General features: G+C 39.2%; 2 protein-coding genes across 2 annotated transcripts; both read right to left on the reverse strand.

The window, feature by feature from the left end:
- Positions 1 to 10: 10 nt before the first annotated feature.
- LOC141431291 (glutamate receptor 2-like) lies at positions 11 to 12,004 on the reverse strand (the record flags this gene model as incomplete). Its single annotated transcript, XM_074092408.1, is given in 12 exon segments — positions 11 to 98; positions 751 to 950; positions 1,904 to 2,070; positions 2,148 to 2,252; positions 2,898 to 3,076; positions 7,573 to 7,681; positions 7,768 to 7,988; positions 8,452 to 8,627; positions 9,387 to 9,570; positions 9,792 to 9,990; positions 11,317 to 11,459; positions 11,796 to 12,004. Coding segments are annotated over 12 exon segments (1,966 nt in total), but the record flags the coding sequence as incomplete, so codon positions are not given.
- RpL10Ab (ribosomal protein L10Ab) lies at positions 4,030 to 6,288 on the reverse strand. Its single transcript, XM_074092417.1, has 5 exons — positions 6,181 to 6,288; positions 5,839 to 5,994; positions 5,288 to 5,443; positions 4,691 to 4,856; positions 4,030 to 4,229 (listed from the first exon to the last, which is right to left on the reverse strand). The coding sequence occupies exons 1-5, from the start codon at positions 6,183 to 6,185 to the stop codon at positions 4,059 to 4,061; spliced, it is 654 nt and encodes a 217-aa protein (XP_073948518.1). The 5' UTR covers positions 6,186 to 6,288; the 3' UTR covers positions 4,030 to 4,058.
- Positions 12,005 to 13,827: the final 1,823 nt, after the last annotated feature.

Below are 13,827 nucleotides of genomic sequence, written 5' to 3' on the forward strand. Positions count from 1 at the left end.
TTGTTTTATTGTGAGCGGTTAGATTTAAGAAATAATGTTTTCAGAGATGTCAACAGGAGGCAGGTCCGCGACGGCTTTTTTCTTTTCCATGCGTCTTTCTGTAAAATTGAAACATCCTGTTAAAAAGTATAAGCAGTTTGATCCCGAAAATTCCAGAGTTGCCAACAATGGCATGTTGCGTAGGCGCCTGACGAGGAGTTTGCCGCGCCACTATCAAGACTGGATCCAGGGGGGAGGGAGCGGGGTCATGACCCCCATGCCCCCCCTGGGCCCTAGGCTGGCTCTAGGATAACACTAGATAATTTTCTAAACTCAATGTTTTTTTTTTTTATATTCCTGCGAAAAATAAGTGAATTGATTAACTTGTCACTAGAATTTGACCATTTGACCCTCCGTCTGGCTATAGAATTTGACCATACGACCCCCTCCCTCTGGCTATAGAATTTGACGCGACCCCCCCCCCCCCCTGTCTGTAGAGTTGGACCATGCGGCCAAAAATGGGCACTTTTATGAACATCGAAAATTGAAATATCGATAGTTATAATAACGACGGTCAAAATATCGAACCTAAGCTACTTTCGATATTTTGACCGTCGACTTTTTAACATAAGATATATTAATTTTCGATATTCAGATACGCCCTCGGTCGAATTCTTTAGCCAGAGAGGGGTCTCTGGCCAAAAAATTGACCGTGTAATCCCCCTTGCTATATAATTAGATCTGCCCTTGCCACTAGCAGTGAGCAGTGACCTCTGCGGCGCGCCAGCAGCTCGAGCGCCGCCAGCATCACCGCCAGCGCCGCCAGCGCCAGCAGACACCGCAGCGCGGGTGCCACGTCGCGCAGCCGCACAGCCGAGAACACGGCCGCGCCCGCGCCGCAGCTCGGCGCCGCGGGCAGCATGCGCCGCACTGTGCGATGCTGCACGCCGCTCTCCATGATGCGGTTAGCGCTGCACGAGGGCAGAACACACGAGAGTATTTCTCAAAAAGTTGTCCCGTCATGAAATTGGCAAGAAATCTTTTTGTCAATAAATAATTAACACTAAGGACGAGATCATAAAACATAAACTACATAAAACATCCAAAAATTCTAGACGTCAGGAAAACGTCACGAAATCTTGTGAGGAAAAAAATAGAAATTTTGTGATTACATCGAAATTTTCTATTGGATCCAACAATAAAGATTATCTGACTTTTATCACCTTTACCACAAGGTTTTGCATATATTTAAACACAATATTACTTATTTTTTGTGTTGCAATTGCGTCAGGATTTTTTTTTAGTGGACAACTGAAAATGGACCAGTTTTTGAGAAATAGTCATGAATATAATGATCAGTGTTCGTACACAGAAGAGACGTGGGACGGGGGCGCGTCGCAGTCGCGGCGGGCCTTGAATCAGTTTTCATAATAAATGTATAAAAAAACGGCGCGATCCAAAGCAGACAGAAGAGACGAGGCGAAGACGCGGCGTGGACGTGACGCTTTGTTATCTGCGTCTCTTCGCCCCGTCCGCGACGCGCCCCTGTCCCACGTCTCTTCTGTGTGGCTTGTAAATCATTGAATTGCTAGGGTTGTCTTATAAGTAATTGTCGTTTAAATCGACTTTGCTCGCATTTTACGATCGCTACATCGCTTACAGTTGCTACAGCAGTCACTGTGGTGTAGGTGCACTGTGCTGCAATGCCCCCAATGACTTTCATAATGGGGGCGTAAAGCAATATTCTTGGTATCTACAATTTTTCAGATAAATATTAGGCAATTTCCCAGAGAAAAATACCCAGGTAGGTATATGTCCAAAGATGGAAATGGAGGTATCGTCGAATGAAGTTAAATATAGGTAGGTACTTAAATGGAAAGAATCTTTAGAGGCTTAAATAATGTAGGTATTGTTCGTTATTTACCCGATTCTAAGTTGTTCCTTGATGGGCGAGCCCTCAGCCAGGGCTAGGTACGGATACGTGATCGACATGAACTTTATAGCACCAAGGTTACACTTTTCATCCTCCAGGAACGTCTTTTGGATCTGATCATAGCCCGCCGTCAGTTCCACGTGGAAAGCGTACATACCCTAACAGAAACATAAGTAATTGTAGAAGCTAATTAACAAATTAATTAAGTGTAAATTCTATTAAATGAATTGACTACCTCTCTGACTTTGCGTATTCCTTCGTCGACGCTCAGATATGCGTTCTCTCCTTGAGGTAATATTTTAAGAGTGCTCAACGCTCGATGAATTGGTCTTGTCTCGTGCTGAAATCATCACATCACTGAACGAATGCATAAGAAGCGAAAAAAAAAGTTGCAATAGAAGGAAGGAAGGACTTTCGATTTAAAGCTCGTAAATAACTATTTATACTCAGAGGCGGCGCAGGACCTAAGTTTGGCATGGGCGAGATAAATTTTTCCAGGCCTTATTATGATTTTTAAATGCGCAAGAAAACGAGAAACTTTCGAGACGCGAAAACCTTTAGACCGCAAGGCCGTGGGCCTACGCTTAGCGCTGCCTTTGACTATTGCTCAAAAGAAAATAAGGGCCACGTGAGGTTCACTAGTGAAACGAAAATACTAAAAAATATAATTCTTTATAACATTCAAATAAAACGCAAACATATTTTTGATTTCATTTTACCGGTAAAATTCAAGTGGCCCTTATTTTCTTTTGAGTACCTAGTATAAAAACCAAAAGGGGTTCTAGCCATAAGGTTTGCGGGTTTCTAGAATGTGTTCGTGGCATTCGAACTCAAAATTCTCAAAGGTAATTCTCATCAGGTCATCACGTATAACCTCAGCGCATGGCTCCAACGTCAGCGCCATCTATTACAAATTTGCGATACTAAACTATCTTCACAAGTTTTAATATTGATTAAACTGGATTTGCCCTGGCTGATTGATTACCAAGAACATGTTCCGGTTATACAGCACGTCCTGGGCGCCGCAGACGAGCGGCGCCCCGAGCAGCGCCTCCACGCTGTTGATGTCGTTAGTAGGGGACTGCAGCAGTGCTACCACGTTGGCCGAGTACGCCGTGAACAGGAACATATAGGCCATTAGGCCTAGCAGCAGGATCTGACGGCCTGGGGGGTTCAATCAAAGGCGTATAGTTGGTGGTGTGCAATCGAATCGCAGTAGCTTTGCAGTTGGTGCGGGTTACGCTATCAGTATTATCATCTATATAAGGGCTTACGCTGACTAACGCGGTTTGCACGGAGCTGGTGATACCTGTACCTGCACCCGCGCCACAGCCTAGTGTAGGCCCTAAGCCAGCCATATATCGAACCTTTTTTTTAACCCCCGACGCAGAGGGGTGTTATAAGTTTGACCGCTGTGTGTCTTTCTGTCTGTGGCACCGTAGCTCTTTAACGGGTGAACCGATTTGAATGCGGTTTTTTTATTTGAAAGCAGGTTTTCTAGCGATGGTTCTTAGACATGTTTTATCAAAATTGGTTTAGCCGTTTTTGAGATATCGAACTTTGTGACAATTTCGGGGGTCTTCCAACTTTTTGTTTGTTAGGTTATGTATTTGACTACAAATGTGACGTTGCAATGGTTTAATTGAATTATAAGTACAGTTACCGCGAGTCACTATTATTTAAAACAGATATACAGGTCCCGGTTCGCGTTATTTCATTCCTCCTTGACAATGAACCACAGATTGGTTCGAAATATGTCCGTTCCGCATACCCCGAATTCTAGACGCCAGTGAAGCTTGGTTGGCAGTCCGTAGGTTAGAACTTAAGACGCTTTTGATCCTCTGAACTGAACGACGCGATATCATCGTAAAAACATCCAATTCAAACATTCTTCAAAACATTGACCTCTACTAGGTAAACATGCATTATGTGTAGTTGAGAAACAATCATTTACTAGGGTAGAACATTTGTGCTACGGTGCTACTAAACTAATGTCATATTGACATCCCAACAGAGAAATCAGTGAAATTGATTATGAGAAAGTTCCCCAGTATATGATTCAGTTTCCTCAACTGTACAGGGTAAGGTTGTTGAGCATTAAGAAAAGAAAAAAAAAGTTTAGTTTAATTGTCCAATTTATTGCAGCTTAGTACAGTCTCTGGGGCGGGCCCATGGTGGATTTCATGTGGAGCGATCGAACATTCTGCCAGTGCTTCTTCAACAGCGACACGAGGAAATTGATGGAGAGATGCACATTCTGGGCGAGCTCATCCGGGGTCATGTCCACATGGCCCACAGCCACCGACAGACACAGCACCTGAAAGGAACCCAAACATTAGAGGATGTACATTATAATGTAGATCATAGGGATAGATTATCGTTTCAGTACTAGGAAATAAAGACATTGTACTAATGATACATTGTTTCTTTCTTCATTTTTTAACCCCCAATGCAAAAAGAGGGGTGTTATAAGTTTGATCGCTATGTGTGTCTGTGGCACCTGAGCTCTTAAACGGGTAAACCGATTTGAACAAGTTTGTTTATATGAAAGCAGGTTTTCTAGTGATGGTTCTTAGATGTTTCATCAAAATCGGTTCAGCCGTTTTTGAGATATTGAACTTTGAAGTGACAATGTCAGGGGTTTTCCAACTTTTTGTTGGTTAGGTTATCATCTTCAATAACAATCAGTTGCAATCTCTGGCCTATAAATCAGAGGGTTGGAGAAGTAGTTCTCACGCAGACCCAGTGCTGCGTAAGCTAGCGTAAACAGAATATTACCTTCTTCATTTGGAATTTGATGGTAGCCTTGACTTCATCAATCTTCTGCGTCATGGACTCCTGGTGGGAGAGCAGACCAGGGAACTTGCCAGCCTTGTTCAGGCCAGGGCCCAATAGACGCGGGATCTGTTTGATCAGGGACTCTGACGCCAGGAAAGCATCATATCTGGAAGCAAATTAAACATTAGTTAAACGGTATTGACTTGTGCACAAAACAAATTTTACATTTATATATTCATATATTTAAAAATTATGTAATTAATTAATGTAACATTCATATTTGAATTATAGAGAATTGGGCCCGCATGGGAATTACAGTCCAAGTCCTTTAATTCTGAGAGGAGGCCTGTGCCCAGTAGTGGGATGTATATATATAGGCTGGGATGATGATGATTATTTATATTTGTATTTTATAAGTTACTTTATGTAAAAAATTAATTTACGAAATCTACTTAAAGTTAAGCAGTAGGTACAATTAGTGGACATTTATGTTAATGCATGTGCGTCTATCACTTATACATCATGATGGAAAAAAGGATGGATAATTAAATTGGCTACACAGTTCTATTTTTTTTATGGAAACTTGATTTAACTTACTTCTTAGCTAGTTTCTTGACCAGCTTCTTGTTCTTGTTAAGCTTTTTGAGGGCCTCTGCATCCATGCACGGCACCTCCAGGTTCTTGGCCTCGTCACAATGCTGCTGGTCTCCCAGTATGCACACCTGCATCTTGGGACGCGGGATGTACTTCAACCTGGAACCAACATCTACACTTTACCAGAGCACAGCACACACGGATGACTTAAGTTACTCGATTCGGTTCATGATCAGTAGAAGTGTGTCATCATTGTAATATCATTAGATAATACATGCATTTTTAAAGCATCATTTCGAATAATGAGTCCGTGACATCCTGTTTCCTCACGAAATACAACACGTGTAAATGAAATAAGGTAAAGCAAAAATTTTAAAGGCTTACCGATCCCGCACTGAACCTTAAGAGAATTCGGTGGGCCGAAGCCTACCTACCCGTTATTTATAGACTCTGGGTATAGTCCCGTCAGGCGTTGAACGCATCTGACTCCCTGTATTTAATCACCCTGGGGGACGCATGGCGTCCACCAAAATGCTTAGTACAGGTCAACATACTTGACAGTGCCAGAGAAACGCTTGTCCTTCTGGGGGTCATAGTTCTTCAGACCGATCTGGATTTCAACTGTCTCCAGGAAACGGCGCTTCTTGTCCTTGGACGCTTGGAGTACGGCGTTGACGCACTCATAGAGCGTATCACGAGATACTTTCGACCTAAAAAGAAAGAACTATTAATATGACGCGGTACAACGCGGTTATAGGTTATGTTCGCAACGTGTTAAACCAAATCACACAAAATATGCGTTGCACTTTCATTATCCGTTACTTAGAAGTTAATTACTATAGGATATTATCAAAGTTTGTAATTTACAACAATAAAACATAACTTAAAAAACTTACGACATGGTCGCGGATTTAACCCACTCCTCACGACTCGAAAGTCACCACAGAAAGAATGAACGAACGAACGAAAGAGGAAAGGAAAAGGAAACGTGGACGTGGACGGACGGCGGGGTCGGACGGCGGAACGACCGACAGTGTTGCCAAGTTATCAAAGCAAAACTCCCAATCAAATGTTTTTAAAATTCAGCTTGAAACTAGATATAGGTATGTACCAAAAATTAGTGAGTGTCTTAAAAATTAAGCAGTGGCAAAAAAAAATGTTTACTTAGTAAACAAATAACATTTTAAATTTAATTATAATTGTACCTACTTACTTATGTTGTAAGTAAAGAAAGTGAACACATTATTGATTTTTTATGAATAAAATTGTAGTAAGGAAACGATTCTCATTATTTCATTTTCACTGATGAGTTTTTAATACTTCAATAAATTTTCGGCTTTATGGGTAAGTTCTTTAAAAATACTTAATTTTAGCTACTTACTTATAGCTAAATTTGGTAACACTGGCGTAGCAGTCTTTTTTTTAATCTGTGCTATAGAATCTTACGTATTAGCCAAGAAGGCCGGTCAGGTAAAAGGATTATACTTTCCTATGTTGGTGTGACTGAGACAACTTAGGATATTTATTCCTTTTAAAATTAAAGTGTAATATTTACTATTTTGACGAAAATGATTTACTTATATCTAATACGACGTGAAACAAAAATAAAATACAATGTAACAATAAAAAGTATATAATAATAATATATAATCATTTAATTCAGACAAAACAAGCTCATCCATAATAGTGTTAGTATTTAAAAGAAACAATAGAAAAAAAAAACTATACGACTATGTTAGTAAATAGGTACCTACTTAATTAAAAAATAAAATTACAATTACAAATTAAATACATGTACTATTTTTTTTTCTCGTTTAGGTTTTTTTGGAATTTGTTTTTTTATATATTTTTTTTTTGTATTACTTAATGTTATTTATTTAAAAAAAAAAATCTTGAAACAGTATACTTAATTACATGTATTATAAAATGTTGTTTATAGTAGGCTATTGCGAATCTGTTGTAAAATACACATAAATACACACACACACACACACACACACACACACACATTTTTTCTGTACAAATATGGCAATTTGTTGCTATGGAGGAGCGGGGCGTCCTAATACAAGTATTTTATACTTAACAGGAAGTCCCCACCTATTGATTATGTACACTAATTTATGGTGAAATAAATATTTTTTCATTTTCATTTTTCATTTTTTCAGGATTTTTCTTTAGTTTATTAGGTAATGTGTATAATATAACATTGTAAATTTTCTATTTAATAAATGAATTATAATAGTACAATGTACAATTTAAAAAATTAAAAGTGTCGATTTTGAACTTACCCGTGATTGAAATAGGATCTGATGCGGTTCCTTGTTGAAATACTAAACATAACGTTTCAAATAATCCTTCTACCAGTTTTTGTGGCCACGGCATGTTGTAGCGTGGGTTCTGTAATTACAGTACAGAACATTGCAATTGCAAAATTAATTTTCTAGCTACCACACTCTCAATATTAATCTTGAAAATATACTCACAATGACCTCCTCCCGGTAGTAGGACAGGAATAAAGTTAAGGTAGATACGAGAATCAGAACCAGTAGAAACATCCAAACGCCAATGCTGAATGGCAGCACATAGATGTTCGTAACCGAAGCAAGAGCCGGTTTCCTGAAGATAAACTTGGCTTCCACGGGCGCGGGAGGTAGCACGAAGTTCATGTATCGTGATCGTTCTATCGTTGGTATCATGACGCTACCTGTTGGAATTTAAAGGATTGTATTTGCAAATAGGTGGCACCGAAGGCGAAGCTGGAAATGTAATAAAGAGAAGCGACCGGCAGACGTTAATCTCCATGCTCAAAAGCTAGGACGCTACATAATATCTGAGATTCCATGATGTACAACAAGCATCTACTTGATCTACTTACTGTGACGCAGCGACTTCTCAAACTGGATGCATTCTGCGTCCTCCAGTCCAGCCAGCTTTTATGCTCCTAGTGCATCCAGTGTGACTAGTCCCTAAACCTGCAGGACAGTGGCGGACTAACGGCGAGGCGGAAGGGGCCTCCAAAAGTTCTCATGATAAAGTCCTGGACAAGGCTAAAATATGCTTAATACTTGGCCTTGGAGGGGGCTCATTCAGCTTTGCCGCCCCAGGCCGGGCCCTGAACGACTTTTTGCCGCCGCTGCTACAGGATGTTGGATTTGCAGGAACATTACCAGATAGATCAGCGCGGCCTTCCTGCATCTCCCGGACGACGCCGTCGTACCGTCCGTCCGGCTGCCGGTAGCCCCAGGACCCGGTCCGGTTCAGCACTCGTGTCCCGTTCACCCACTCCACCAAGTGTATCGTCATATAGTACATCAGCTTAGTCAGTGTATCTTTCTCGCGATGCCTACAGAGTAATGAGAGCAAAATGTTTAGTAGAGTCCGTAGAGTAGCATTAAAACTTGAAAATTAAGGAGAGGGTATTTTTATTGGAAATCCTATTAATATTATAAATGCGAAATATTGTGAGTATATGTGTGTGTGTGTTTGTTTTGTTACCTACTTCTTCACGCTGGAACGATTTGAATGAAATTTGTTATGTATCTAAGCTAGAATAAAACATAATCTACCTACTTTTTATCCCGATATTCTCACGGGATCCGAAATAAATCTCGAAATCTCATCCGCTGGGTATAGAGTCATGAAATTTGGCACAGTTGTTTATAACGCTACGCCAATAAAGGCCAAGATATAATTTTTGGGAGTTCCGCCATAGGTTGGTGTGTAGTAAACTTTACTGGCAATAGGTACAGTCACTTTAATTATATCTGCCACAGCGGAGCATACAAAAATATCTGACACGTCTTAGCGGCCCTAGAAATAGAGTCGCATCCGATATTTATGCATGCTTTGCTGTGTCAGATTATGTACTGGTGACTGTACATACTGAGAGAATCTGACTGATTTACGACGACCCAACCGTCGTAAGTGTTCGATAGAATTGAGACTTGCCCGACCCTCTAGCCGGGATGAAAACAAGCTTACATATAAAGCTATAATTTGTACAAGCGGCGAGTTAGGGTAGACGGTAGTAGAGTTATTACAGTGTAACATAATAGGCGCGTACGAATACAGATTTATTCACGTGCAATTTACTCTGACTTACAGATAATCTGGCATATGTTCCAGGGTCCGATTGTCCAATATAACAGTGGCAGCGACGACGTCAGCGCCACGCAGGTTGCGCCTGCGCATAGCCAAGGGCTCAGGCCTCGGCCTATTGAAACCTCCCTTTGACCAATAACCATGGTTCTCCCATATTAACGGAAGATGACGTTTTATCTTGTATACTGAGAAAAGAAGAGTATTTTTACCCGACTTGTTGAAGGAGGGTTATGTTCTTCAAGCGTATGGTTGTAAATATGTATGTTATATCTTTTTTCAAGGAGGAAAACCGCACATTAAACGGCTCTTTACTGTACAAATTGCATTTTATAGAGCTTATTCATAGTAGTTGTTACGTAAATCTAGCAAACGACGCTATATAGCTCAAACACAACACGTCTGTTACCTGAAAACAATTCAACGTAATTTTGCCGTTGTAATGCTATGTAAATTTCTCTATCCATTGCAATGTAAATGTCATGCAAGCGGCATTCTATGTCAGATTTATAGTCGTTATTTTGCACAGAATTTGAATCATCTCCGAAGTCATCTTCAAGCAACAATAGCCATCGCGCTTGGTTTCTGATCATTTTATTGTTAATCGCCTGAAATAGAGGCGAACTTTCAAGCAAGTAGGTTAGGTACAGGCGAACAAACTGAATCATGTACCAGGATAGAGCCTTTGTGCTACTAATATGGTTGACATCACATACTTTTGTCAAGGAAATATAGTGAAATTGATTAGGTATTAAAAGGTTCACCCTCGTACGAATCAATTCAATTTGTTCGACTCTACCTCAGTTTATACACCTTCCTGCGATACTATACGACGTTGCATGATGGTTTTGTGTTTGTTTAGTGCTGTTCTACTACATTATTAGGTTACCCAGTATTCTACCTTTAGTAAGTGTTAGATCAATCACTTACTAAAGGTAGAGGATAGAACTGCAACATAGAGCTCGCGAGCCGCGCGAGCGAAACACCAAACACAATTTTCTTCATGGCACCAAGACAGACACTTACAAATTATATAAGTACAAGAATACAAGGAAATGAGTCTAGGATGAAGAAGCAATCAATGTTTAATAAAATAATGGCTATCCAAGGGAAAATTGTTCATTGCCATTATCTTTAAAGTAGATTGTTATTCGTTTTGAACATTGTGCTTTTAATAAGTAGGTACCTAGTATTTATCTATAATATGTGGATGGTATACAATTAGTTCGTTATACAAATTTAATTTACACCCACGGTACTATTATCTAAATAATATTACAATATATTTTTTCCGTTTATGCGTTATGTTTTCTTGTTAATTTGTAATTTAATTTCAGTACTTAAAGTCCGCATTATGCCAATTGACAAGATTTCATATTTCTAAGACTATATTTTGATTCGTTCTCTGTATTCTGTTTGTTTTTAAAATTTCACTACAACTATTAATTAATTTATTACATTTTTTTTAAGATGTGCTTATTCTAAAAGGGCATAACTCCAAGACTACCACACAATAGATCTATTACTTTTGTCTAGTCTCTTAAAAAAAAGATCACGTAAATCTGACGTAAACATTTATGATGAAATGATGACAGCTCCTTTTTCTAGTGAAAAAGGCAAAGGAAACATATCTATTATGTGGTAGTATTGGCAAATTCAGACATATTTTTTCATTTTTTTGTATTTTTTTAAATATGGAGAAATCAATTATAATAAATATTTTCCCATGTTCAGGAGGCAAAACTCTTAAAAAATGAAATCTTGTCAATTATGCAATAAGTAGTGAAAGTTATACATGAAATGAAATATGCTTAAATAAACAAACATATGGACAAATAATAGATATAGAGATATCAAACCGTAAATATATATTTTTTACTTAGGTATTGTTAATATGGCATCATTCTATTAGATGATCGAATTTAGCTACTTACATTGTTCAAAAATTCCCAAGTGTAATTATTCTTGCAATCAAGCAAATGTACGACGTGCTCATTACCTGTATGTGCTGTGTCAGATGCTATTTGAAATTGTCTGTTAGACGCGAAAAATATTTTACTGTGAAGCACGTGTTCTTCTGAAAGATGAAAGAATACCGAGTTCAAATAGATGAGTAGGTAGCGCAGCGCAAGCAAGAACGTTTCATCCAGTTGGTACATAATTAGGCACACACATAAGTATTATGATTTATTTTTGTGGTAACGCTATTAATAGGTACTTAAAAAGATACAAATTTATAACTCCTCATTGCAGTTATTTAGTCTTAGTTTAGGTGAGTTATAAAAGTCCTGTTTCTTTATAGTTTTTGATCAACTTAGAATGCGACTCTATGTACCTGACTGTACCTAATACATGCTGTATATCATTCCTCTTTTCCCGAGGAGATAAATAAATTAAAAATAAAGAATTTTACTTTTAGTTAGTGACAAATGCGAGACGACGGTCGCAGGCCTCTCCAGTCGTTGAAGAAAATCTTTAACAAAATCACCGTCAAAATTGTACGCGTATCCGTTGTTAATAAAAGAAATGCACATTAATATAAGGAGAAACATTATGGATTCGTGAGTTGTGCTCAACTGTCTAAATGTGAATTTAAAAAATGAAGACGAAGCTTCAAGCAGTAGGTAAGTACGTTTGCATGTGGTTTGCATATTTTATACCTAACTCATGGAACTATATTTACCTCTTTGCAGTTTTCAATGATAATATTAAGCTGTTATTATCCTGTTTCGTGAAGATAATGTTAGGGTTTGAAACAATTGAAATGTTCCGTATTTGAATTTTAAATTGTCGTTCTGATTACATTCGCATGCATTATATTACATTGTGTCTTAAGGGCAGTAAATAAGGAATTACGAACGAGAGTCTATTAGAAGCCCGAAGTCGAAGACTGAGGGCTTTAATGAGTCGATGTTCGTAATTCTAGTACCGCCCGTGCGACATACAATGTTTTTCATCACATTTGCGAGTAACATTTTAAATTTGTTGAAGAAAAAATATAATTGTTCCAAATATTGGCGATACCTTAGGCTGTGCTCTTGGCAGCGTCGCCCTCAACCTCCCCCTCCCTCAGCATGCGCCGCAACGTGCGTGTGCATGTGGTCCATGTAGTCCTGCAGCAGCACCATCAGTACGGGCACCGACTCATTTACCGACCTTGGGCTTCATGACAAGACAATGTGTACGCGCAATGACTCATTTACCGACCACGGGTTTCATGACAAGCATATTAAGGTCGAGGGTTTTATTTGGGGGGTTGCAACTAAGGTAGCCTGCATGTTACGACACTGTTTACGAGCAAGTGTGATGAAAAGTATTTGGCATCAACCTTCGGTTTTTAGGGTTCCGTAACCAAAATGACAAAAACGGAACACTTATAGTTTCGCCATGTCTGTCTGTCTGTCTGTCCGTCAGCGGCTTTCAAATTCGGAAATTACAGCTTTCTATAACATTGATAGTCCTTGAGCAAAGCCGCGGACGGACGGACAGACAGACAGACATAGCAAAACTATAAGGGTTCCGTTTTTGGCATTATGGCTACGGAACCCTAAAAAGGATACCTGGCTGAACTAGTTTGGCTACTTGACGTTTAGCCCATAAGCACAGGATCTCATGATTGGATCTTAAGGAAATCGAGGGAACTCTTCAAATATTGTAGGGACACTTAGGTAATTTCTATATATTTAGTAGTAACTCGTGCATTTGTTTTTGAAAATCATCATTTTGGTGAAGTGGAACTGATGATGAAGACCACATTTGACCAAGGGAGCGACTACTTAGTAACAAGTACTTCACGAGTTGAATTTCAATTACTTTAACACAGTTACTAAGCAATTTAAGCTCACCGTAATGCATTATGGTGAAATGGAACGGATGATGAAGCATCGGGACCCCTCAATAATTAACGTCTCTGCATCGGAAAAATATTTTATTTGTAAAAGGTGACGAGCAGTTGGCATTAAACTATTGTATCTTAGATCTTTTACACTAAAAAGCGTGAAAAATAAATTTATAACAAAAAATTTAAACCGTGAAAATAATTCTCTACCAGTCTGAAGTTGGTGCCTCGGCACGAGCCAGCAGGAGTGATTGAAGCCCAATATACTCGTATTGTATGTACTTAGGTGAGGTAGACGACTATAGGTCCACTCCTACTGGCTCGTGCTGAGGCACCGACTTCAGACCGGAAATAGTTATTTGTGTCACAAGGGAGCAAAATGGTGTATTTACGGCGAGGGCGTCCATTTAATCCAGAATGTAGCGAAGGATTCTATAATAGAATCCTGAGCGTAGCGAGGGATTCTAAAGTAGAATCCTGAGGGTAATGAGGGATTCAAGTGTTAACGCCCAAGATGAAAATAATTTTGCTCCTGAGTGGCTCATACAACTTTTCACAAAGAGCATTAAGAAACTTAAAAAAAAAATATTATAAAGAACAACCGGCA

This window comes from Choristoneura fumiferana, chromosome 9 (assembly GCF_025370935.1).
Source record: "Choristoneura fumiferana chromosome 9, NRCan_CFum_1, whole genome shotgun sequence".
Classification (NCBI taxonomy): domain Eukaryota; kingdom Metazoa; phylum Arthropoda; class Insecta; order Lepidoptera; family Tortricidae; genus Choristoneura; species Choristoneura fumiferana.

What these genes read in the sequence shown, in the direction of transcription:
- RpL10Ab (XM_074092417.1), bottom strand. An exon ending in CGTTTCTCTGGCACTGTCAA is followed by an intron (nt 5,444 to 5,838) that starts GTATGTTGACCT and finishes TGTTGGTTCCAG; the next exon opens with GTTGAAGTACATCCCGCGTC. An exon ending in GTCAAGAAACTAGCTAAGAA is followed by an intron (nt 4,857 to 5,287) that starts GTAAGTTAAATC and finishes ATTTGCTTCCAG; the next exon opens with ATATGATGCTTTCCTGGCGT.